The 26,642-nt window shown below is 39.8% G+C and overlaps 1 protein-coding gene across 1 annotated transcript; it reads left to right on the forward strand.

The window, feature by feature from the left end:
* Window positions 1–3,663: 3,663 nt before the first annotated feature.
* Window positions 3,664–26,268, forward strand: aig1 (androgen induced 1). The gene is made up of 6 exons (XM_088325450.1): window positions 3,664–3,977; window positions 12,470–12,625; window positions 12,708–12,809; window positions 21,016–21,131; window positions 23,811–23,977; window positions 24,947–26,268. Exons 1-6 carry the CDS (start codon window positions 3,837–3,839, stop codon window positions 24,964–24,966), a joined length of 702 nt encoding a protein of 233 aa, XP_088181576.1. The 5' UTR covers window positions 3,664–3,836; the 3' UTR covers window positions 24,967–26,268.
* The last annotated feature ends 374 nt before the right edge of the window (window positions 26,269–26,642 follow it).

Below are 26,642 nucleotides of genomic sequence, written 5' to 3' on the forward strand. Positions count from 1 at the left end.
CATCTCATTAGCCGCACCGCTTATCCTCAGTAGGGTCGCGGGGGTGCTGGAGCCCATCCCAGCAATCATCGGGCAGTAGGCAGGGGACACCCTGAACTGGTTGCCAGCCAATCGCAGGGCACACGGGGACAGACAACTCACTTGCTCATTCACACCTAGGGATAATTTGGACCGGCCAATTCACCTGAAATGCATGTTTTTGGAATGTGGGAGGAAACCGGAGTGCCCGGAGGAAACCCACGCAAGCACGGGGAGAACATACAAACTCCGCACAGGAAGTCTGGAGCTGGATTTGAACCCACGCAGGAGGTTCCCATGACATGAACTGTGCCGCACACGCTCTAACCACTGCGCCGCCGTGCTGCCCCGTAGAGACACATTTTAAATGTAAATGCACCAATCCGTTCCATGCCCTGCAAAAGTACAGTGTATTTTTTTAACTAAATATCCAAAGAGCACCAGAACATGAAAAAAATAGATGTTAAAATTAGATTACCGCTCAATCAACAAAACGAGAGGCACATCAATAAAAAAATAAAAAATAAATAAACAATGAAGGAAATACTAAAAATACTCATTAGCCTTTTTGCCGCGCGTTTATTGAAAAACGGATCCAATGACGTCTGCTTTTGACAATCCGTCGGAAATGTGCGAGTCAGAGGAAGCGATAGCCCGACTTGTCAACACTTTTTCCGGGTGATTCCTTTCCGCATTTTCCGAAACTTAATAGAATTTTGCTAAAATGCCTTCAACCCCTCCTCCTCCTCGTCTCTAAACTTTGAACTATGACGATGACACGAAGAGCATACTGGGATAATGCATGCGCAGCAGGTTGCCAAGCAGATTTAGATTTGAAGCGATAGCCAGTTTGTTAACGTTACGAAAACTCTGCAAGCGGCGATTAGCAGCGCGTACAGTACTGTATTTTTGACTTTGTATCCTGAAACGCCTTTGTAACAAGAGGCAGTATTTTCCCGTTCAGGTACTTCGTAACTTGAAACCTTCGTATGTAGACATTCGGAAGTAGAGATACCACTGTAGTTGAAAATAACAAGCAGAGTGTGGGCGGGGCTTGACAGATATCATTTTCAGATGGCCACCGAAACGTGGGCTCATATTCTGCCTCTAAGGACGCGTCGTGTCTTCTCGTCCGTCATGGCCACCCGCACTTGAACCACAAGACAAGAATCTGTGGCAGTTAGGTCACTTTCTGCTTTGTTTTGTCACTTGTTGACAGGAAATGAGCATCTGGTTCCGCTTTACTGGATCCTCAAGAGGTTTCGGGTGCAGTACCCCTGAGGAAACTTTTGACCAATAAGACCGATCAAAGTGTTTGACTTCACAACAAAATGAAATACTGTTGAGGGATGAGAAAATAAAAAATGTACTCTTTGATGCCTTGCAAATGCAGCGTTAACTTTGCTGATGAGCAAAACAACCAAACTATCTGAAGACCATCAGCCTGGAATTGATGCTTAGTAGCACCTTTATGACTGTATGTAAGTTATATAGTAAATCAAGATTTGGTTGTAGGGGCTCCATTTCCTGTGGTGTGTCTTGGGGAAGTACAGCCTCGTGGCGCCCATCCCTCTCCAGGCCAACATAGAGGACTGTCACGACCAGAACAGAAGTACGACCCAGATGCGTAACGTCACTCACAAGTTTGTTGAAATATAGAAGAAAGGCAGAGCCAGCGATCCGGTGTTCGATGGACGCAGGAAGCAAGCCGCTCATCGGATCGGATCATGTTTCGAATGCGGAAGTGGATCTTCCGGTACAAGAGATCGTAGCGTAGTTAGACGGAAAAACAAGTCGTTAGCCGGGACAGGAGATCAAAACGTGGTCGGGGTCAAAAAACAGGTCGTAGCAGAAGACAAATGGGGAAATCAGGAACGGAGTAGTGGAAAACGGGTGACAAAAAGGGACTGACGGGAGTCAGAGTCAAAAATGCTTGCCTTGTGAAAACAGAGGTTCGCTGATGGACTGACAACAGGTGAGTGAAAGGACTGGGCTTAAGCAGGATGGGGAACCAGCAGCAGCTGGAGACAAACGAGCGGGCACAGGTGAGTGTAATGAGTAATCATGACAGGAACTTTTTTGAACCAAAGAGCCATAGTGGCAAAATATTTAGATTTTTTTGAGAGAGCGAGCCATACCATATATACAAACTCGCTCTCAAGATAAAAGCTAATTTCTTTATAACCTTTAACAACCTTCAATTAATTAAATTAATTAAATACTTTGCATGTCCCTAAACTGCATTTGAAAAGTAAGATAAAACTGATAGGCACAGAGTACGGTAATTAAAATATAAAGGCTCTTTGAACTCAGTTGGGCATTGTTAACACATACTTGATTAAAAAAAAAAGCTCTACTTTCAAATTTAATAGGTCACCTTAAACGACGCACCCCAGTGTGTAATATTTTGTTCCTCCTAGAGGACAAAAAAACCCTTCAGTAAAATAGAAATAAAAAATGCATTCATTTGAATATTGGGCAAAAATATGTGAACTATCATACCTATGTGTTTTTTTTATAAGTATGCAGAGGTTGAGAAATTTGTATTTCTTTTAGCGGAATCCATGCCTACTAGTCACCGCCATGTTTGTCTGTTATCTTGCTGTTAAGCTGTTTTCATTTGGAACTGGTCTTCTTTGGCATGAGAAAAAGAGTTCCATCTGGTGGTCAAATATCACAAAAGTCAAGTCAAGTCATGTTTATTTCTATATCCCTTGAATCACAAAGAGTCTTGAAGGGCTGCACAGACCACAGATTATTGCAAACCACAGACTATTATTACACCATCTCCTGATCTAAAACCTACATGAGGGCAAGGAAAAACTCAAAAACCTCAAAATGAGGAAAATGATGAAACCTTGAGAAGGGACCGCATATGAGGTACAGTAATCCCCCTTCTGGGATGACCTGGCTGCAATGGATGTTGCAATAACAAATAATACACAGATATTGTCAACATAAAATATAGGTTATTTATATGCAATAGAATAGAAGTCTATGTTAAGCTTGGATTTAAACATTTCTACTGAGGTTGCAGATCGGATCTCATGAGGAAGAGCATTCCACAGCACCGGGGCCCGAATGGAGAACGCTCTCGAACCAGCGATTCTTCTTGGCTCTTGGGATCACTACTAAACCAGCAATGTACCTTTAATGGCCTGGAGAAGGATGTGCACCGCCATGCTGTACCCTCCCAAGACACACCAGAGGAAATGGTTTCCCTACGACACTAGTGATAAGGGATCTACCCACACACCACCTTTAAAAAAGGGGGGTGGGGGATAGGTCGAACATAAAAAGAACAGACAAACAGATCAATTAAATAAATTGAGACAAATATAAGAAAAAGAGGAAAAAGGAAGAAAAAGAAATAACAAAAATTGTTGTTTGTTTTATTTTGAAATTGTTTTTTTTTTATCCTGGTCGTCACTAAACGAAAGCAGACATCGCCTTCTATAATATTCTCATTTTTTGTATCGCTAGCCAGCCAAGCTTACCTGTAAATAAAAATCCTTTTTAATTTGTTTGTTTATTTATTTACATTCACTTTTGGGGGAATATTTATGTGTTCGTTTGGTTATCTTATTCTGAAATTACGGTCCCCTCCCCCCCCCCCCCCCCCACACTCGTCCTCACAACGCGGAAGCAGGCGGGGTGGCAGGCAGGTGGCACGACCAAGGAAGAAAAAAAAACCCTGCATAGATTAAAAAAGGAAAAAAGGTTAAAAAAATCCACGCGACTCCGAAACAAAGTGACACGTCATCGGCGAAGGAGGCGATAAAAGTGCGAAAGGGATCGCGGGCGGTGGTTTGGGCATCATGGCGCTCATCCCGTCGCAGGTCCTCCGCGTTGCCATCCTGTTATCTTATTTCTCCATCCTGTGTCACTACAAAGCTCTCGACATGCCGGCGCATCAGACTTACGGGGGAAGCTGGAAGTTCCTCACTTTCATCGACCTGGTGAGCTTCTTCTCGGTTTATCATCCGGTTAGCTTAGCTCCGCACTCAATCAAAGGTGTGTTTGTTTTGTCTTTACGAGTCGGCAGAGTTGATTGGGATGCAACCGGGGGGCGGGGTGTGTCTTTCTCAAAATCTAGAAAGCGGTTTAAATCGGGAATTGCTCTGGAATAAATCGGGGGACACAGATTCCCTGCCCCTCGGTTGTTACCGTACAGGCTAACTGACAGTTTTTAGCACACGCGTCGAACCCTCAAGATCAGGGGTCTGGAACCTTTTTGCGACCAAACAGGCATAAAAGGAAAATATTTTGAGTTTTGATTTTTAGTTTATTTTTGAGTGAGCGAATCATACCATATTTTTAAAACAAAATAAAAAAAAAGCTCTCCAGAAAAATAGCTAAATTTCAGTGCATTTTATTTTACTGGTTGACGTTTGGTGATTTGATCAAATTCATAAAACGATGATGCCAGAGCTTGTGTGACATATGAACAATATACGTCTTTAAACTTGTCTCCCTCCCGTTGTTACTTAAGATTCTTGAGGCTCATTTTGACCCTCAAGTCAAGTCACATTTATTTATATAGCCCTTAATCACAAGTCTCAAAGGACTGCACAGGATTACAATTACACCATTACCTGATCTTAAACCAACATGCGGGCAAGGAAAAACTCAAAACCGCAGCGTGAGGAAAAGAGAACCTTGAGAAGTGGCCTCACAAGGGGTAATCCCCCTTCCAGGACGACTGGGTAAACCGTCTTTTTAAAAAAATGATAAATAATGGTTTCATAACAAGGTGTAAGCAGTTCTTTTGTAAATTAGCATAAATTAATGCAAACGAATAGTTTAAGCATTTTTTCCCTATAAGCGCAGTGGGTATGTGCGAGAGTGGGCGTGTGCAAGAGAAAGCTGTGCATTGCGTTTTTTAGGGTGTTTACAGTTTGTTCTGTGGTTCTCAAAAGTGTCTCAACAGTGAACACATATTGTTTAATGAGCTTCTATATAAGGGATTATTTAGCGACGTACAGCATAAACGAGGTATGCTAGTGTAACGCCTTGACTTTAAACTGTAGTTGAGACCTTCATCTACTGGACCAAACATTTCTGAGGTTTGTATATGCTCTGCGTGTATAATCATAGGAGAAACAGAGAAGACTGAAATGGGACACTTTTTGTCTCCTAGCCAGATGTACTCAAAATGAAGCCATAGCTGACTCTTGAGCCATAGATTTCTAACCCCTACTCTGGATGTCTAAGAGTCTAAAAATAAGTCAAAACAGTTCTTTGACCAAAGACTACCCACAATGCTCAGCGCCATTGTACAGAAGTGTGCCTACATCAATGCTAATGATTGCAATTGATAAATAAATTATCCCCAAAAAATTCCAAGAGGATTGGGTTATTTTAATATATTTAGTCGGTAATAGGGCTGCAACAATTGGTCGACACTGCCGACGCAAATCGATGATAGAACTAGTCGACAATGAATTCCATTGTCAACTATTGTCGCCAGACACGTTTTTCCAACAGAGTGAGGCATCTCTAATTGAATATAATCCCTCTTCAGAGTAACACATGCACAATAGTGTCTGGAGCGATAACATAAACACCAAATCTCCAGCAAAATGACTCTTCCATTATCATAAAGGCTAAACAAGTAAATAGATAGGGACAATCGATGCCACATTTTTTCAGAAGTGGCAATGTGGAATGCAGCAACATTTAGTGGGCAAATGATACACACTGTCCCTTTAACTTTCATATTAAGGCAGGGGCCTCAAACTATCATCCGTGAGTTTGAGACCCCTGCCAAAGGTATTCTGGTCACTTGTTGCTAAATATTTTAAGTGTCAACAACAATTTTGACAATATCAGTGTTAATTTTACCTCTGAAAAGTGATGAGTCCCGCTAAAAAATATATGGGTCCCAACAGAGATCTATGGGTCCCCAAAATTTTGTGTTAAGGAGGTTGAAATTGTAAATCGGCGACAAATATATGATGTGAATTTATATATTCATTCAGTTTTAATCATCACAGTTTATTGGTAATACAAATCGGTTATCACTTCAAGATTTTTCAGTTCACAACAATATTGTACATTATACAAAATATTGCTGAAATAATTATATTAATCTATATTTTCATTTAGTTTTAGTCATCACAGTTAATTGGTAATACAAAGCAATTATAGCTTCAGATTTTTCAGTTCACAAAAATATTGTACATTATACAAAATAATATTGCTGAAATATTAGTCTATATATTCATGCACTTTTAATCATCACAGTTAATTGGTAATACAAAGCAGTTATCACTTCAGATTTTTTAGTTCATATATTCTTTTTGGTTTGCCGTCCCGCCACAGTTGTAATGCCTTCTCAAGGTCCAATCCATTACCAACCTCCTCATAGCTTCACCAGGAATATAATTTAGTCCCTTTTGGCAGAAAAGTCCTTTTCTTGCTAGGAGTATTCTTTTTTTATTATCTTTCGTCGAATCGTTCGCTTCAACACACGTGTTTTCCTTGCCTCCGCGATCTTCAGAAGAATTTCTCTGCCGTTTTTTCGTGCCGGAATTATTGCCGTTGTTATTCTTTTTTTATTATCTTTCGTCGAATCGTTCGCTTCAACACACGTGTTTTCCTTGCCTCTGCGATCTTCAGAAGAATTTCTCTGCCGTTTTTTCGTGCCGGAATTATTGCCGTTGTTATCACTTTCTCCATTATGTTTCGACTTATTACTGACACTGAAGAAATGACCAATTTTGTGTTGATTTTCACCTAATACTGTCTTGCTCAACATGAATAAGGTTTATTATAAAAAAAAAATCAAAAATTGAGTAGCTTGGACGTTCACTGTAGAAGGAAAAAATACATGCAAATATAATTAAGTAGAATAATACGTTCTCTCATTCAAATTATGAATTCATTTTCTCTCATCTCATTATCCGTACCGCTTATCCTCATTAGGGTCGCGGGGGGGCTGGAGCCCATCCCAGCCATCTCCGGGCAATGGGCAGGGGACACCCTGAACTGGTTGCCAGCCAATCGCAGGGCACACAGGGACAGACAACGCATTCGCTCATTCACACCTAGGGACAATTTGGACCGGCCAATCCACCTGAAATGCATGTTTTTTTTGGAACGTGGGAGGAAACCGGAGTGCCCGGAGGAAACCCACGCAAGCACGGGGAGAACATACAAACTCCGCACAGGAAGTCTGGAGCTGGATTTGAACCCACGACAGGTTCCCATGACATGAACTGTGCCGCACAAGCGCTAACCACTGCGCCGCCGTGCTGCCATTAATTCATTTTGTGCATTAAATTATTTTGGGTAATATACTGATTAAAGGGATAACCACAAACCTGTCTTTTTTCATTTTCTCCTTTTATATTTTTTCTTAACTTCTCTATACAACATAATAATTCGTAATATAATGCATCAAAGCAAGTGAGCCGTTTGAGAGCCGGCTCTCTTTAATGAGTTGAGCCGAAAAAGCCGGTTCTCTAAAAACAGACGGACTTTCACTACACAACTCAAATAGGTTTGACTTGATTGATTTGCCGTTTCGTGATGTATTCCGGATGGTACCCATAATTGACAAATTTGCTTTTTTTCCGTACAGATTTTTTTGTACGTGGTAAAAGTCTTAAAATGCATAATAAACGTACTTTGTACGGCAAAAACGTACAGGTTGACAAGTGCGCATACTTAACCTTCACTCAACGACAGGCACCACAACAATGACGTGATCTTGAAGCAACGAGATCTCGTTTGCCGAGATCGACGTGCAGACGAAAACTCGAACCGCGAGACCAAAACAACAATGGCCGATCTGCCTGACGAAAAGTTTGGAGTGCGGTAAATCTTTGATAAAAAAAAGGTAATCGGGTAATAATGACAATTTTGTGTCAAAAAAGTTGCGTCCCGGGGACGCACGTTAATTTGAGACGATGCGTCCCCAGCAAAAATGATGCGTCTAGGACGCAGGGATGCGGGCAAACTAGAGCACTGCAATATTCAATTAAACTCCTAACTTCCTTCATTCGCTATAACACTCTCAGACAATTTCAAATTATTGATTTTTGTAAGAGTAAAAAAACGAATGTATTCGCTCAATTAGTGAGCTATATAAATAAGGATCAGCAAGTACCGATCCCAGGTATTGTGCCGAAACCAGACCCTTTTATGGTATCAGTACTTGCTATGGTAGCGCTGCCTTTTAGTGGCTATTCAATAATCAGGAACTTGAAATTAAAACAATTGTAAATTGCCAATAAATATTAACTATAGGGTTTCCAATAAACACCCGAGTAGCCCACGGACAGGTTCTGAAAATAGCTTACCAGTGATGGGTCATTGCGATTTTCCAGTAAATTTGATTTCTAACTGACATGATGTTATAGTGGTCTTATCATTTCGACCTGTAATAAGAGCCTTAAATATGCCACAAATGCAAACGTCATTGCCACAAAGTTTGTTTACCAAGAAAAATATGAAAGACACAAGTGATGCAATGCATATTGTGATGTAAGATCTAGTATCAGTATTGTCACACGATGCCCGTAAATGCCAAGATCCTGCTAATCTCTGAACAGCCGGATGACTCTTTCCGATGAAAAACAACTGCGACCTGATGATGAAGGTGCTGTATTTGAGTCAGATCAGGAGGCTCTGGGTATCCATGGAAACCAGTACTGTTTCATGTTTGGAAGCATATACCTGCCCCCAAAAAAACTGCCTGGAGAGGGATGGGCACCACCAGGCTGTACTTGCTCAAGACACACAATGGTGCCCCTATGACCCAGGTGGTCAAGGGATCCATGAAACGTGAACCCAAAACATGAGTCATGTTTATTTGTATAGCCCTTAATTACAAGAAGTCTCAAAGGGCTGTACAGACTGTTATTACACAATCCTTGGATCTAAAATTTACACAAAAGAAAGGATGAACTTAAAACCCCCAGCATGAGGAAATGAAGAAACCTTGAGGTTATCCCCCTTCCAGGATGACCAGGCTGCACTGGATGTTGCAAGGGCAGTAACAGGCAATACACAGACATAAACATGAAATATAGATAACAATATGTGCGGTTGTCATCTTCTTGAGGTCAACATCATTCATAATCTATAGAGTATAAGTGTGTTTTAAGCCTAAATTTAAACTATTCTACTGAGGTTGCAGATCGAATTTCAGAGGGCAGAGCATTCCACAGCGAACCTGCGGATTTCTTCTTGATTCTTGGGATCACCAGTAGACCAGCATTTCCTGAGCAAAGGCTCCACGCAGGAACATGTGGTCATTGATGTCAATATCACATTTTTATACAATACTACAAAAATAGCTACTGGAAAGTAGAGAAACAAAATAGTTTTTTTTAAAACATGGCAACATAATGCTGATCCCACATTAAAGTATAGAAGAAGGTGGGGAATAGAAATTAACTGGAACGGTTGTCCACACAAAATTGCATAGCAATCCAAGCATTTAGTCAGATTTTCTTTTTAAAAAAAAAAAAAAGAAAGAAAATTCTGGCAGGGTATGCACACTTTTTAGCACAACTCTGACTGATATTCAATTGGATTTGCCACAAACACATCCTTTTCTCAACAGGCTGTGAACACAATGCGTGCCCTCACACAAAAGCACAAAATGTCCATTGTTATCTTCGCTTGGAGGACTGGATTTCATTGAATTTGTCCACTTGTCGTCATTGAATGATTCTCAATTTTTAGCAAACATTGTAGTGGTTATTTTAATTGTATTTTTTCCCTGTTGTGTCATATCTTTCTCATGAGGTCTTTTTGGTTATGTGATTGTTTCCAGCGGCAGCCTGGAAACACAACAGAAAACATAGAGAAAAGTTAGAAAAGATGTCGTTTGTAGCGAAAATGGGTGGTAAGTAAATTATTCTGACAATTTATTAACCAATTAGGTCAAGAAAACGGATGAAAAACCTTGTTGAGTTATTCTAAAGGGCAGCTACACACACTTTAGGAGAATTCTTTTTACTGTTTTTGATAGTTCAATATATTTTAATCAAGACACACACACTCTTGGATTTATGGACTTTTCTTTTACTAATCATCTACTGAAGAAGCTTGAATAGAACACAAAACGACAATAATAAAATAAAACAAAGACAACAAGAAGTTGAGAACTTAAACTGGCACCATTTAGATAGACAACATTGGCTGGATAATTACGTTATTGTATTTTGATAGAGTTCCCCATTTTACTTCACACCAATACCTAGCAACAACAAGATGTTCTGTGGAGTTCTGCGTCGATAATGATAAAGGGCGCAGTCTTAATGCGATGAGGAATCCTAGAGGGCTCGAGAGCCAGTTGGGACGAGGACCACAGGTTGCAGACTGTTGAAGGAGAGGTTGACTGCTGGTGGCTAGAGGCTTTTCTGAGCTCGCTGGCTTTGTCCCACTGGATTGGCCGCTAGCTTTATCAAGCTTGGCTGCCGACCTGGCAAGGCTCGTCGGCTGCCTGTTGGGCTGAGACCTGAAAGTTAAAGGGACAGTTTATAATTTGCCCACTAAATGTCGCTGCAACCCGCCGTGCCACTTCTGGATGAATGTGGTATTGATTGTCCCTACCTATTAACTTGTCCGGCCTCGCCTTAATCTGAAAGTTATAGTGTGTATTTTTTTTCTCACTATATGTCGCTGTAGTCTGTCGGGCCACGGAAAACGACTGCTTTAAGCTAAACGCACAACAGAAGAAAACACAATACGGAGACCCAAATTGATCACGCAGCCCTTTACTATTGAAAAGAAGAGGAATAGGGAAATAAAAAACGGGGTTCCTAAAAGTCTTAAAAGGCATTGAATTCATTATACTAAAAATAAATACTTAATTGGCATAAAAATGTTTTAAATCCTATTTTTGAAAGTCTTAAAAACATGGACACGTTTAAAAGGTAATTATGGGAGAAAAGGGGTGCTTTTTGCTCACCTTCTGTCTCAGAGGTTCTAATTCATGCATTTATTATTTCTCGGTTTGATTACTGTAATGTATTGCTTTTTGGCCTCCCTTGTCTCACTTTTGTTTGCACTACACATTACAGCGACAACTAGTGAACAAATATAAAACACTGTCTCTGTAAGAACCGCGGAATGTTTTTATCAGCCCAAATGTAACTCTATGGTTAAAGGTGGTGTACGTAATGTCAAAATATTGTACTTGCTGATGCTGTCTTCTGGATTAAATCTTTAATGCAGGTCCTTTTGATGCACGTGCAAGTATGTACAATTTTTAGATGTGCTCAAATAAACCTTCTTTTTCATCTTTTTGTGGGTTTCGGTTGGCATTTGGATTGTATTTTAAACAGTCCTCTTCTTGTCACGATTTTCATCCTAGAGTTAAAGAAAACCGCGACCACACGCGCGATATCATCGTAAGCACAAGCATGAAATCACTCCCTCCCTTTCCTGCTCCCCAATGTGTTGCGAGTCCAGAACCACTTTGATAAAAGTAAGATAAAAGCAGATAGGTGCTGTGAAAAATTATAAAGGTTTTTTGAACCTAGAACACATGCTTAATAGAAAAAATATCCTACTTTCAACTCTTTAAGGCTACCTCAATTGACGCACCCCACTTTTAAGTAATTGGTTGAGTTATTTGGTGAATATATATTTTTAAACAATTGATGCATTTGATAAGTTAAAAAAAATCTTCACACGGGCGGGGTTTTAATACAAACAACTCTGAATAATTTAATTAGATTTTGTAACTGTTCTGATTACTAATTAATGAAAAATGTTTTTCTTAGGTACATAAAAGCTCATTAAAATCTAAAATTATGCAGAGGTTAGTTTTTGTTAAATACTACTATAGCGCGACCGAACGGCACCCGCGGTGCGGCGCAAATAAAAACCCTGTCGTGAATTTGTCTCCGATCGTCCCGGGCGGACGTAAAATCGCCCAGCTGTATGACTCTTAGCGGTGTCACTCGGCTCGTGCGTCAATGAAGAACGCAGCAAGCTGCGAGAACTAATGTGATTTGCAGCTGCGATTGGCTGGCAACCAGTTCAGGGTGTCCCCTGCCCTCTGCCCGGAGATGGCTGGGATGGGCTCCAGCCCCCCCCCCCGCGACCCTAATAAGAATAGGCGGAGCAGCCAATGAGATGAGATTTATTTATTTATTTATATATTTTTTGAAGGGTCGTTGCTACTTTGCAGATTTTCACTTTTTGCGGGTGGCTTTGTTCCCCATTAACCGGGTCTAAAAATAATAATAATATTAAAAAATACTAATAATATTTTATTTTATTTTATTTTTTTTTGAAGGTGCGCCGCTACTTCGCGGATTTTCACTTATCGCGGGTGGTTTTGGTCCCCATTAACCGCGATAACCGAGGTCTTACTGTATGCAAATTGGAAACCGTCTGAAATGTCCACACAATGTCCATGTTAAGTCAATTTAAAGTAAATATTGGTGTTTGTAGATATTTGTAATCTTGTCTTATTTTCCTGCAGGTGATCCAGGCGGTGTTTTTCGCCGTGTGCGTTCTGATTGACGTTTCTAGCCTGCTGACCAAAGCGGGCGAAAACCGGGAACAGGAGAGGCAACTCCGGAAGCTGATTGGTCTTCGGGACTGGATGATGGCCGTCTTGGCGTTCCCAGTCGGAGCGGTGAGTGCATCCATGTCGAAACTCCCTACATTCAAGTTTTTCTCGTTCCAAAACACTTTGAAACAAGCTTACTTGTTTTCAGTTTGTAGTGTTCACCTTTTGGAGTCTGTACTTGTATGACAGAGAACTGGTCTACCCCAAACTTCTGGACAACTTCATCCCCCAATGGCTCAACCATGGCATGGTAAGGTTACTAGAGTTCAGAGGGTCTCATTTATCTTTTAAGCTCCGCGCACACCTAGCGCTAGAGGTAAGATGGGTCCTAAATAATCTAGCCCAGCCCAACCTGGCGTGCGGGTATATAAGCACAAACCCGGCCTAACCCGACCAATTAGCTTGATTTGAAGTTCAGAGTGTGAAGTCTATAAATATATAAACCCATTGCTGACCAAAGTATTCAGGCAAAGGCATAAAAATTAGAGTTTAACTACTGCGCATGTAGGAGATCGGCCCGCCAGCCATCTTGTTCGGCTGCCCGGGCCTCTCTGACCACATCCGGTTCAGTAGGCGTATTTATTGAAAGGCCACGCATGCGCAGTGAATAGAATGGAGTCGCGCATGCATATTACATTACATACAATAGAAAAAAACGTGGATCTTTTAAATGTGACTGTGTGTGTGTGTGTGAATGATTACTTGTGTATTAAAAATAGAAAAACAGGTTAAACAAGTTAATTTCATAGCATAGGAGTCTGAGAAATGCACAATAGCTAATAGTAGCTTACTTTACACCTGTGCTATTTCGGCAACGAAGTGCATTTCGGCGCCGGAATGCGCGCTTTGAGTTGACTTCGAGCCGAGTCCTCAAATCAAGTGTGCACTTCAAAGTGCAGCGAAATAAAACGGAACAAAATGGCACTAAAAAGAAAATGATATCCTGCAGATTACAAGCTGCAAATAGTGAAATATTTGCCCGAAAAGCAGAAAGTTTGTAAAGTTTGGAAGCTATTACCTAGAAGCGGAAATGACATCTGATGTAAGCCACATAGAGGTGGAAAGAGGAAATGGTGCATCTTTTACCGTGACACTGAGAATGTAATTTTCTTTCGATTTAGTGATTTGGAGTTTGACTGATAGTTCGGTTAGCTTGTTCTTTATGATGGAATTATCTGAATAATAGAACTTTGGCGCCCATGTGCGCATTTTGGCGCTGAACTTCAGCCCTAAAGTGTGTTACTCAGGTATAAAGTACTGTTACTTGAGAAAAATATTACTCGTGCAGATGTAAAAAGCAGTCATCAAATAATTACTTGAATAAAAAGTAAGTGCATAATGATCATCCACGAAGAAAAAAAAGAAGCCCGGCCCGGCCTGACTTAACGATTGACATTTTAAGCCCGAACCTGGCCTTTATCGACCGGGTTAGGGCCCGGGACCAAGATCTTACCTCTACCTAGCGCCAACCACGTGCGATGTCACTGGCGATCGTCATTTTATTTCTGGCGTCAGGTGTGCGCGGGCACTTTTTGGTGCAAGACGGCATGGCGCGGAATATCAACCATGTTTAATATTTCTGCCAAATTCTTCAAGTGTGCGGGATAGCGGGCAAAACCGTGACTTGACGCATGCGATCTATTTTCAAAAGACTGCACTGACGTATGTGACCGGAGTTTACTTCTGTCCTCGAGGAAACAAATGTTCTGTTGAAGATATGGGAATTCCGACTATTGTTTAATCCATATATCACCATTTATCATGTATTATTGCACGGTTCTTGAAGTCTTAAAAGGCATTGATTTCATGATTCTAAAAATAAGGCCTTAATTGGCATTAAAATCCCTCAATTGTCTTATAAATGTGAATACGTTAATCAGATTTATATTTGTTGGAACTTAAAAACTTCAGAAACATTTATCGATTGTCTTTTTTAATAATTCCCCGATTTACTTACGTGGCAATATGGCGTGACCACAATAATGGAACTATCAAAACAGTGATTTGGTTTCAGTCGGGCCTTTCAGAGCAGATTCAGCAGTCTTGGGTCTACCCACAATACACATAGCAACTTCAGACAGAGATGTTAATTTTGGACCATGGCAAAGTGTCCATTTAATGAGAAGTGGCTGTCCAAAGAATTTTTTTCACCATGGCTAAAAGCTGTGCCAGGTCATGTGTACAGGCCACAAATTATTGTTTGATTCAACTGTGTTTTTTTTTCAACTCGGTCTTAAATTTGATTTCAAAAGGCATTAAAAAAGGTCTTAAAAAGCCTTTAATTCAACTTGCCTTAAGCTGTAGAAACCCTGTATTGTGAATTACTTAAAAGGTGGGGAAAGTAAGGCAAAATCACATGTAATGGTTAAGACTGAAAAACAGGAAACATAAAATATACATAACTCTTCAAAGAAAAGATAAAATAAAAAAACATTTTACCCCTTTTATACTTGACAATTTAAAGTCAACAGCATGGAATCCTTGAAAAAATGCATTTGACCTAATCACAAGAGAAAAATAGTGCCTGGAAGAGAACCAGCTCTTGATTAGTAGGTAGTCTGCTCCTGTTGTCCACTTTGAAGAGCTAGCATAGAGTCGTTTCATTCGTGTACGACAAGAGTCGCTTGCTGCTGCATTCACCATTTTGCCTTTTCTTTTGGAATAGTCTGTAGTTTGCAATCGTCTGTGGTCCGTGCAGCCCTTTGAGACTCCTTGTGAATAAGGGCTATGCAAATTAACATGACTTGACATGAATAAATACTGTTTCTGTAATCGCTATCTAACTAAACAGTGGTCACGATTTTGAACAGTAATATGATACGCAAATACGTGACGTAAACAACTTGGAGGAGAGGGGAAAACCTGCACCGCTAAAAACGGCTTATGTAGTGTGCAGGGGCACGTCGCCTTTGGCATTCTGCTGCCAAAGGCGTCGGCGCCAAATTCCCCACACGGTTGGCGTCAGGTGTACGCTGTGGTTCAGACACACGGATGACACCACTCAATCACTAGCGCCTTCCATTGAAATCAAGAGCGAGAGACTGGTAGAGAGACGGAGCGTTTCGAAGGGAGACGGCCCTCTTTGTTCACTTCAAAGAACCGTCTCATAGTCGTTTCATTCGCAAATTATTTATATGCAGAGAAATCTTAGTTATTTTGACCAACTTTGCATCTACAGAGCCCTCTCGCTACTTTGCGCTTCAGTTATTGCTGGTTCACTCTTTTGCGGGGAACAAAGAAAATTGAATAAATAAAACAGAGGCTTTCCCCACCACCCAGGAACATTTCGGGCAGCCAAGATTCAAGCCGATTAGGCAGCAACCCCTTGACTTGAGATCTCTGATGCAGATTGGCCAATTTATATCATACAGTTTTTCAAACTGTACCGTGACTGTGCACCTGCTCTGCGTTTCTCCGCATCTCGCTGAGAAGAATTTCTGTTTCACGCCTCATGCCGCCTAAAAGATCAATCTGCCGAACCATTTGGTCTCTATCCTCCTTGTTATGCTCTTTTTTGGCAAGGCTTTGCGCCCCCCCAAAAAAAGATACATAACGGGTTTCAATTTGTACTGACTAAGTCGGCAAGTCCCTTAAATAAGAAGGATCTCTGTATGTAAGATGATTTGATTTTTTAATTATACAATAATGTTTTTATTGTTTGATCTTATTTAATGTAGCAAATTTAAAAAAATCTATTTGAGAACAGTGGAATTTTTGTCATCAAAGCTTTTCTTGTAGACAACCGGATTTGGCCCAACGTCACCAAGACCTTAGCTTCTGTGGCCCCCAAGTAAATTGAGTTTTAGACCTCTGGATTAAAACAATGACTTGGATGAATAAATTATGTTAATACGATGTTAACAACTCCCTGTTACTACAATCCAGGAACAAAGACATCACTACTCTCCAGAAAGTGATGTAATAGGGAAGCGGTTGCTACGGTGGTCTCGCCAAAAGCCCAAAACAATCAGATCACCACTGGCCTCTGCTTTTATGTGTTTTTTTTTCCCTGTGTGTCATCTCTCATGGCAGTAAATATTTAGCAGTATTCCATGGTATCGATGCTCAGTGTTTGGATTGGTTGCCTCGGCAAATGTGTGATTATTCCCATTGCTTAAGGGAGAGGCCGGGTGTTGTCAAACAGTAAAATAAAAGGAATTTTAATAAAAATTTGAATACTCAAAAGTGCTTAAATTTTAATGCTGTGTTTTCAAGGTCGGGAAAATGCTTGAAATTTGGGTGAAGTGCTAGAAAATGCTTGAAATTGTTACCATGGCTATGTTTCATGGCAGTCTGGCTATAGATCACGCATGAAATGAATAACATTAAAAAAAAAAAACTGTGTGAAAATGACGCCACCACGCTTGCTCTCGTGGTTTGTCGTTATGGCGTTGTCGTGTGAAGTGTCACCGCCCCCTACTGGTCTCACCCAAGAGGACAGAAAACCATTTTTTTTTCCGGCTCCCAAACGCTTCCTAAGATTGTTTTAATGATATACTATCCATCCATTATCCTCAGTAGGGTGGCGGGGTGCTGGAGCCCATCTTAGCTGTCTTTGGGCAGTGGGCAGGGGACACCCTGAACTGGTTGCCAGCCAGTCGCAGGGCACACAGGGACAAACAATTCGCTCGCTCATTCACACCTAGGGACAATTTGGACTGGCCAATTAACCTGACATTCATGTTTTTGGAATGTGGGAGGAAACCGGAGTGCCCGGAGTAAACTCATGCAAGCACGGGGAGAACATGCAAACTACACACTGGAAGGTTTGATCCCATGACCTCAGAACTGTGCCGCACATGCACTAACCACTGCGCCGCCGTGCTTCCCTAATTATATACTATTGATTATAAAAAGCATAATGCAGCTCAGTAGCCTAGATGGTAGTGTGCCCGCTTTGAGACTGGGAGGTCGCTGGTTCGCGCCTCGGCCGAGACATACCTAATTGGTATAATGGCGGCGCCCTCTGTTGGCTGCGGCTGCATCGACTCGCTACAACGGGTCAGGTGTATCGACATTTCGTTCTGTGTACATTGTTACAAAGAATGACAATAGAAAGGAAATTATTATTATTATTATTATTATTTGGTATTTAGTTATTTAATATGTATTGCAGGGGATATCTGAAAAACACATTAAATAAAAGTCTGAATATTTATAGATCTACCCCAAAAAATTGTAAGATACAAAAGGGTTTCAGCTTTTTACACGATTTAAAATGCAAAACAATGAAATGTAAAAATATCAAGTCTTCTGTGCTATAAATAAATTAAAAAATGTAAAGAAAATAACTTTACAATTCTATTTTAACATATTAAGACACAGATCCTCTAAAAAAAAAAACACCCCAAAATTATAAGTCAAACTATGTGAATCAAAAAGCAAAAGATCAGCAGTCTCTAAGCTTGATAGAATAAATGCAATCTGCTTCGGAGAAAACAATATCAATAAAATAATACAATTTTGGCTCATTTTTCTGTTTCATCTCATAAAGTACTTTCTTATTTCGTCTTCCGTATTAATCTCTATTATTACCCATTGCGTATAAAGTCCTTTCCGTGTTCGTAAACAAGTGTGACGTAGCCAAGCTGCGCCAGCATTGTTGAGGCAGAGTTCATATCAGTTTATAGCACCCTGTTGATACAAACATCTAGATTGTAGCTGAGAACAGCCCAAATAGCACTAAGTATGTGGATTTGTTCCTTTTAAGGTACTGAAAAGTGCTTGGATTTGAACTTGAAAACGTTGTACAAACCTTTTTTTTTTTTTTTCAAATCTTCAAATTTCCAGCAGAAAGTTAGAATTTTACGTGTGGATGTGGGTGGTTGTCACGCGTGACCCAGATAATCTCCTTAAAGTCTGCGGCAAAATGTCAACTTCAGAGCGTTGCGAAACGACGCTTCCGCACGGTTCGTGTAGAGTTCAAGACTATACTAAAGCAGTCGTGAGTTTCTCTAGTTTCGACAACATTTTCTTGAGAACATTCACACGGCCAAATCTAAAAAAACGGTTTTGTGGGGTTTCTAAATTATGATCCACAAGTACATTTTTATTAGAATAACTTAATAAGTCCCCTGGTTGTCCGCTTATGAAATTATTCTCTGAAAACATGGACTTTTTACCTCCAGGACCGTCCAGTGAATCTAAAATAAAAATGTTCACCTCAAAGCAAACGATAATTCCAACAGATTAAAAAAAATCTGACTAAAAGCATTGCTTCATTGTTGGATATTCATTTTTGTAATATGTCTGTTTCACCAAATTCCTGTTTACAAATAAAAAGATTAGAAAAAACTATGGACTGTTCTAATGTTTTTTTTTCTTCAAATAATATCAGCGGTAGGAGATTTTTAACAGTAACATAGAGCTCCCAAACATTGAACATTATATTTCAGAACGAATAAAGAGAATTTTTAGATTTTGAAAATGCTCGGTAGTAATTAAGAGCGGCATTTTCGAAAGTGGTTCTTAGATAACGTCACTTAAAAAGAAATGGCATATTAAATTTACTGTTATCGTAAGTGTCCTACAGATAGCACTAATGCACCATAAATTACGAAGGAATAATCTACATTGCCAATACAAAAATCAGCATTGATTTTTTTTGTTTGTTTTATTTTCGTAGTTTTCACAGAAATTGCGTGTTTTGAATTTGCCATAAACTGGCATTGTAAACTTTGGATAGGGGTCGTACAGGGGTTTGAAATACTTAAAAATGCTTGAATTTTAATGTGCTTTCAAGGATCGAAAAGTTCTGGATTTTAGGGTGAAGTGCTCGTAAATGCTTGAAATTTTTCCCATGTTTCTCAAAGTCTGCTTAAAAATGCCACTGCAACTGCTCTCTGATCGCTTCGCTTTGACATTGCATTTCTTCCCCCGTGATTAACTGACGCATTAGTTTGTACGGCATTGTCCTGTGGAGCATCATTGCCCCCTGCCAGACCTATACTGGGCACTATGAAATGTATATTAAAGGCCATGCAAAAAGTAAAGCTAGCGTCAATTGTAATGGGAAGAACTTCCCAAAATTGAAAATATAAGCTCCAAACTACTGTCATTTTTACCGAACACCCTGTAGCGAATACGGGTGGTAAATAAATTCTTCTTCTTGCTGGCCAAATTCAGACTGCCCTTGTGAGGTGAGACGTGTACCAGCTCTGGTTTCCGATCTCCTGGGAGGGGCGGACTCACTGTGGTGGACTTGTCACGACAACCTTTGATGCACAAATGCGAGCTAATGCCCCCCTGCCCAAGCTCACAGTCCACCATTATCAGATAACCTATCTATTTGATCTACTTAAAACACAGTATTCACTTCACATGTTTTGACATTGTTTGATCATTTTCTGTCATTGGAAAACATTGAATACTCTACAACCCACATTTGGAGAGATTTTTCTCAAAAACAAATATATTTGATATTTACTCAAAAAGAAAATCACATCTCTTGATAAATTTACACATAAGATTAAAAACCGCAAGGTATATTTTTGTAGCTCTGTAAAATACACGATTCACACAGGGTTTTATCTTTAAATCCTACTGGAGAAATTGGAAAATTGGCTTTGAAAGTCTTTAAAAAGTGCTTGAATTTGGCCATAAAAAAGGTGTATGAATCCGCAAACTCAAAATAGGTTCAACAAAAAAAAGCGCTTTTAAAAATGATTCAGGTTTAAAAAATAAGCTAATGAGAACAAAAGTTTATCAATAAGGAAATACTGAAAAACTTAAGCAGTACGTTTTCCCACATTAGCTTTAACATCCTGAGTTTGGAGGAGTTAATAGGGAACTAGGCATATATTATCACCATCTGTTTGGGCGTTTAATTGACCCTCAAATATTTTGTTTCTTTTATTAGCATTATTTTGCCAAGGCAAAGGCCCCGCAACCCACTTGAGGAAACACTGCTCTACACTGTATGAAGCAATTGTTCTAGTCGCAAATGTAATTTCGTTTTTGCCACGGGCCAATGAAGAATGATTGACAAGCGGCAAATATCACCCAGTCCTTAGATTGAATATAATGATCTACAAATTGTCCTTAAAGTCACCACCTCGTGAAAAAAAGCAGAAAATCTCAACTTGAGTGGCCTTTTTTTTAAAAAAATGTTCCCAATTTGGTTCAAGACCACAGGCTTGACCTGCACACATGTTTGATATCATGATGGGAGGCAAGGGTATCATTTAATCCCTCTTGAAGGGAGACGTCGGCCCTTTCTCCGGCCTGCTCTCCAGGATGCCGTGGCGATCTTGGAGGACTAGCTAAATATCTGCAGGGAGGGGGTCTTCTTTTGTTTGTGCGGAATGGCAAGCATGCTTTTTTGGGTCTTCTGAAATATCTGCAGCGTGACAGCTTTTGAGAAATGCTAAAATTGCTCGAGACGCAATTTGCCTGCTTCAGCGGTTACTTTTTGCAGAAATTCCTTTGCAAAAAAAGTGATCTTGACTCCCTTTCAGCACACCACCGTTCTGCCGTTCATCATCATCGAGATGCGCACCACCCGCCATCGCTACCCCAGCCGGTCGTGCGGCCTGGCGGCCGTCTGCTGTTTTGGTGTGGGCTACATCCTCTGGTATGTACTTTTCCATCTCCGGATTCGCACGGGTGTTTGAAATCCTTGAAAATGCTGGAGTTTTGATGTTGTGTTTTCAAGGTTTAAGAAGTGGTTGAATTTTGGGTAGTGCTGCAACAACAAATCGATAAAATAGATTAAAATCGATTATTAAAAGTGTTTGCAATTGATTTTCTGATGGCTTTGTTGTGCCGCGCAAATTATGAGCCACCAAGCACGTCATATCAATGCAAATAAGTGCATTAAATTTAGTTGAGAAATTAGTGTTAGTGCTACTTAGGCCCGGCAGAGGGTGCCCAAAAACTGTATTTATACTAGAATATTACAAAATTGAAAAAAATGAACAGAAAAGTAATGATGACATATTAAGTCAACACAAGGGGAAGATTCTTAAACCTATTATGGTAGGCATTTATAACCCCTTAATGTTATGACTGTTAAGAAGCAGTCGTGTCTTAACTATGTCACTAGTCACTGAAATATGCCATGCCACATATCATTGGAAAGTTTAAACTCTCGGGATTCATCACAAAAACTTTATGATCAGTCTGAAACAAGATACCCCAAAACTATAAAGTCAGGATACCTCACCAATAAGTCCCCTGGTTGTCCGCTTATGAAACGATTCTCTGAAAACATGGACTTTTTACCTCCAGGACCGTCCAGTGAATCTAAAATAAAAATATTCACCTCAAAACAAACGATAATTCCAACAGATTAAAAGAAATCCGACTAAAAGCATTGCTGCATTGTTGGAAATTCATTTTTGTAATGTCTGTTTCACCAAATTCCCGTTTACAAATAAAAAGATTAGAAAAATGATTTCCAGTATGGCTGTTAGCCTCTGACCTTTTGATTGACACCACTCTTGGTCAATTGCAAGGTCCACAGCCCACATTAGCCTATAAGGGACTTTATTGATAAAACAAACATCGCCCTCTTTAGCTCTAAATATCTTTAGCAAGTAGTAAATGATTCAAATGATGATTGTCACATGGGTTAGCCAATGAAATTCTAAAGTCCGCGCAAGTGTGCACAATCATTAAGTGTCTTTTGCATAAAGAACCTCAAACGTTTAAAACTCTTTCACAATTTCAAAAGAATTTGCCAAGGTAAAATACACATTTGCAAAGGTTTTATTGTTGTAAACTGGTCGTCTCCAAATGGTGTCTTTTGGAAACGCGTAGACCTAGCCTTCGAAACATGTGTAAAATACAATGTTGAGTTTTTCAGATTATGATCAAATTTGACAGGGTACCAGGTAAGGCTTCAAGCTCTTTTCTAGCTAAGATGTTTAGGCTGTCTTTATCTGCAGGCATTTGATTGCATAAAAAATTCACACAAGAATAAAAGTCTTCTATTTCTGTGTGTTCCAACTCCGATAACTCAATGTTAGTAGCACTCGCAGCGATTAATTCAGTTTGGGACAAACATCAGTGTGTTACCTTTTAAAAAGGTTAAAAAAAAAGCATTCAATTTACTTTCATTACGTCTTGGATTGGGATTTTAGGTGCATTTTACATGAAGTACGCAAACCAGAACTTGAAAAGTTTGGGAGCATTTTAACCTGGATACCGCAAATAAAAAGACCACGTGCAAAGTTTGCAAAGCAGACCTTGTGAATCGTGGCAGTACCTCGCTGAAGTACGAACATTTAAAGAGAACAGTCGGGCAGTTGAATGAAAAGGAGTCTCGCCTCGGTATGATTCAAGTAACATTCAAGCCAACGCGGCTGCAATAACATGCATTGTACATTCTTCAGCGTCAATTTTGCTATAAAAAAGAACAAACGTCAGTTGTGCAAACGTTAAAATTGACAAACGTAAGTTGTTGAGACCGTTTGATTTCAATTTTTTTGAGAATGGTTAACGTTCTTTTACAGACTTTGCAGTTGACCACTGAATGTTATTGTTTTGTTTACTGTTTTATTGATGCTAGTGGGCTTGTTCTGAGTTTACAGCAATAAAAATGTTGATTTGATTTTATTATTTATTTGATTGTCTCAAAAAATGGACAAAAGTTAATTAATGGATTTATGTCTCCTGATTGGTTTAAGATTTCCTATTTTTTTACAAATCCGCAGTATGTTCAATAAACATTTTTTAATTGTGCCCATTTTCTTGTTCTCTTGTTAGTAAGGGTGCTTAAAATCCTTGAAAATGCTTGTTGTGTTTTCAAGATTTGCAAACTGCTGCAGTTTTGGGTAAATTGCTTGTAAATGTTTGAAATAGTTTCCTTGTATCCCGAGAGTCGTGACTCGATAGAAAAATAAATAAATTCTGCTTGAAAATAACGCCAACATACTTGCTCTGGTGGCTTTGCTTTGCCATTGCATTTCTTCCCTCATGAAACCGCAGCTGGCATTAGTATGGGGTTTTCATGTGACGAGGACAGGTAAAAAGACCAAGATGTTTAAATTGACTTTTAAAGTGCTTAAAAAATGCTTGAATTTTGTCAATGAAATGTGTATGAACCCTGCACATAATTAAATCAACTTCATGCAAATTTAAGAAAATTAGTATTAATCAGATTTAACTTACTGTTTCAATAGTTGGTGATGAGTCAACTATTAAAATAGTCGTTAGTTGCATCCCTAATTTGTATGTTTTCTTGTGCATTTCACATGCTACAATGACAGTAAATTTACATCTTGTTCTGACCTTGTGTTTGTTTGTGCAGGACTTACTGGGTGCACCAGGTGACAGGCATGTGGGTGTACCCTGTCCTTGAACGCATCACGCCGGTTGCCCGCCTTGTCTTCTTCTCTGTGCTTATCGGCGTCATTTGCATTTTCTACCTGCTCGGGGAAATACTCAATGGTTACATTTGGTACCGGCCAAACACAGGTGTATACACACACACACACACACTCCCACACAAAGTACACGATATACCACGGGTCCCCAAACATTTTCTTTTGATTGCCACATAACGTATACCTACTCTGAAGAAGGGCTGGTTAGTCTGTAACAGAAAAAGTGTGATGTGGCGGGAGTCCCTCAAATGTAAAAACTTCCAGAAAGGCACAATCAAATTACCCTTCCGGTATCTTCAGAGAACAAAAGTCAGAAAATAAATAATACTATTTATGAAATAAATAATGACCAAACAACCCCTCTTTGGGTTTCTCACAGAAAAAAGTACAAGGAATATAAGTTTTCTGTTGCGCCATATTTTTCAGAGCACTGAACCACCATAACTTGCAAAAAGGCAGTAGATTTTATCTCATGATCACACTATTTTTTTAGTGACGCTGCCAGATACTAATGTTAATTTCATTGTGTGATTCACAAGTTATTTTTAAAACAATAAATTCTATTTTTTCTTAGCATTGTAGATGATAAATTTATAGTCTTACTGTGTGAAATGCACAACCAAATGAACATTCGTCTCTGGTATTATGATTAAAGATAGTGTGTTACATAAGGAAATATACATGAACGATCATACAAACCTGCATTTTCTTAACTACTTGGGTCAAAGAAATTATTCATAGGTTAAGAAGTTGTATTTGTTTAACACTAGGGCTCACTTAGAGGGAGCTGACATAATTATCGGGCATCTTGCTGCTGCAGGTACCCAAAAACAACCCTGTAAAAGACTTGACAAAAAATGAGAAGATAAGAGTGCAGTTAAATCACTTTGAGTCTTCGTTGTTTGCATTCTTCTTTGTGCTTTAACAATTGTTTTTGGTTGCACAACACAATAAAGCGACAGCTATTTGACATACACTTTTCCTATTAAACTTTCACACTGAGTCGTATTGGACTTACACAAACGCTCTACATATTCCAAAATGTGCTTTTTATTCCCAGGCAAAGCTAAAGGTGAGTGAAGTCTGTTCACGCGCACCGATCAAGTTGCGCAAATGAGGTCACGTGTCCCGCTCCGTCCACCGGGAGAGCACAAGGATTGCCGGGTGACCTTTGAACCCCACCCATCAGCGGTAACAAACCCGAAAGTGGGAAATGAGATGCACAAGTTTTTTAATTTTACTTTATTTTAGATTAGCCAAGCAATACGCACACATACACACACAAAAATGGCTATACATATTTATTCCTGAATGAAACGGTCATGTTAGTTGGTGTGATAAATGCTATTTATTAGTGACGGGTACATATGCATACACACTCTTGCTGATGTATACTTGAAGAGGTCCAGATAATGAATACTTTTGGTAAGCACATGGAATCTTGTCAAAGCAAAGGCCTTAATGAGGTCTATGTAGATGTGGTGCTCCTAAATGTTGATTGACTGATTTGAAAACCTTTGGAAGCAGTTAAAGTCAACTGGAACCTTGTCAGACATCAGTGTGAACCAAAAACACTTGGACTCTGTTAATATAATTTCGGTTTGTCCTCATAGACGTCATACATACTTTAGAAAAGAGGCAAGGTGCACCCTGATTTGGTCACCAGCCAATCACAGAGCACAAGCGAACTCCTTATTGACCTTTTGCACGTGATGTCACGTCGCCTTCCCTAGGTGAATGAGAGCCATGACGGACGGCAAGAGCACCCTAGCAGACGAGCATTTGAGTTTAAACAAATACCAATAGCCACGACAGAAGAATATAACCACGACTTTTTACGAAGGTGATTTATTGCTGTGCCAACTGGCAAGGTTTTAAGCCCGATTTGGATTTTTTTTCGTATCCCTTTTTAATGAAGACAGACGGCGATGTTTATCCACAAATCACACAGAGGGACTCGCATCCCTCATTTTTTTCCAGGATTTGCAGCAAGGACTTTACACATAGTACTGTTGATGTATTTTCAATTAATTTTATGTTTAGTAGGTACGTGTGTAGTGGCTAACTTTTACTCGCCTGCAAAAGAATCTCACTCCCCTTGAAGTGAACGCGCACTCTGTTCTGCTTCTTAGCTCTGCATTTCTGACAGAACGAATGTCACGATCGCAGTCTTTATAATGTGTTCATTAAGGAATATTGATTAAAACAAAAAGTGAGATTCTGTAGGAAACGAGTCATGCCAATTACACTTAATGTAGCTACTGGAGTTAACTACTCAAATTGTTAATCATTTTTTTTCGGTTACAATTTGAGCTTTGAAAACGCCTTGGATAAAATACATTAGCATACACAGCTAATGTTAGTGTCTTACCTTGCAATAATGAGGTGCCTCCCACCAACAAACAACTGATAAGCATCCAGACTTTTAAGCTTTTGGATCAGCCCCCTGTATGGGGATGCTCCAGTTACAATATAGTTGAACAGATGGTGTGGACTGAAGTCAGGCATCCATTCATCCATCCATTTTCTTCTGCTCTTCCTGGGTCAGGTCACGGGGGGCAGCAGCCTTAGCAGGGAAGCCCAGACCTCCCTGTCCCCAGCCCCTTCATCCCAAGGGGTTCCCAGTTGAAGTCGGGCAAATTGGACGATTTTGGTTAGGTCTGTGAATATGTCAGGAGGAAGACTGTTTGGGTGTAGCTAATCTTGCTAATGCTATATTCAGTTTCTCTTTAAAAAAAAAAAAAAAAAAAAAAAAA

This window comes from Urocampus carinirostris, chromosome 20 (assembly GCF_059441175.1).
Source record: "Urocampus carinirostris isolate Australia breed hairy pipefish chromosome 20, RoL_Ucar_1.0, whole genome shotgun sequence".
Taxonomy (NCBI): Eukaryota; Metazoa; Chordata; class Actinopteri; order Syngnathiformes; family Syngnathidae; genus Urocampus; species Urocampus carinirostris.

Excerpts from the sequence above, each read along its gene's own strand:
- aig1 (XM_088325450.1), top strand. The coding sequence starts at position 3,837 with ATGGCGCTCATCCCGTCGCAGGTCCTCCGCGTTGCCATCCTGTTATCT. Across the intron at positions 12,626-12,707 it reads TGGCGTTCCCAGTCGGAGCG|TTTGTAGTGTTCACCTTTTG; the intron begins GTGAGTGCATCC and ends ACTTGTTTTCAG. Across the intron at positions 12,810-21,015 it reads AATGGCTCAACCATGGCATG|CACACCACCGTTCTGCCGTT; the intron begins GTAAGGTTACTA and ends ACTCCCTTTCAG.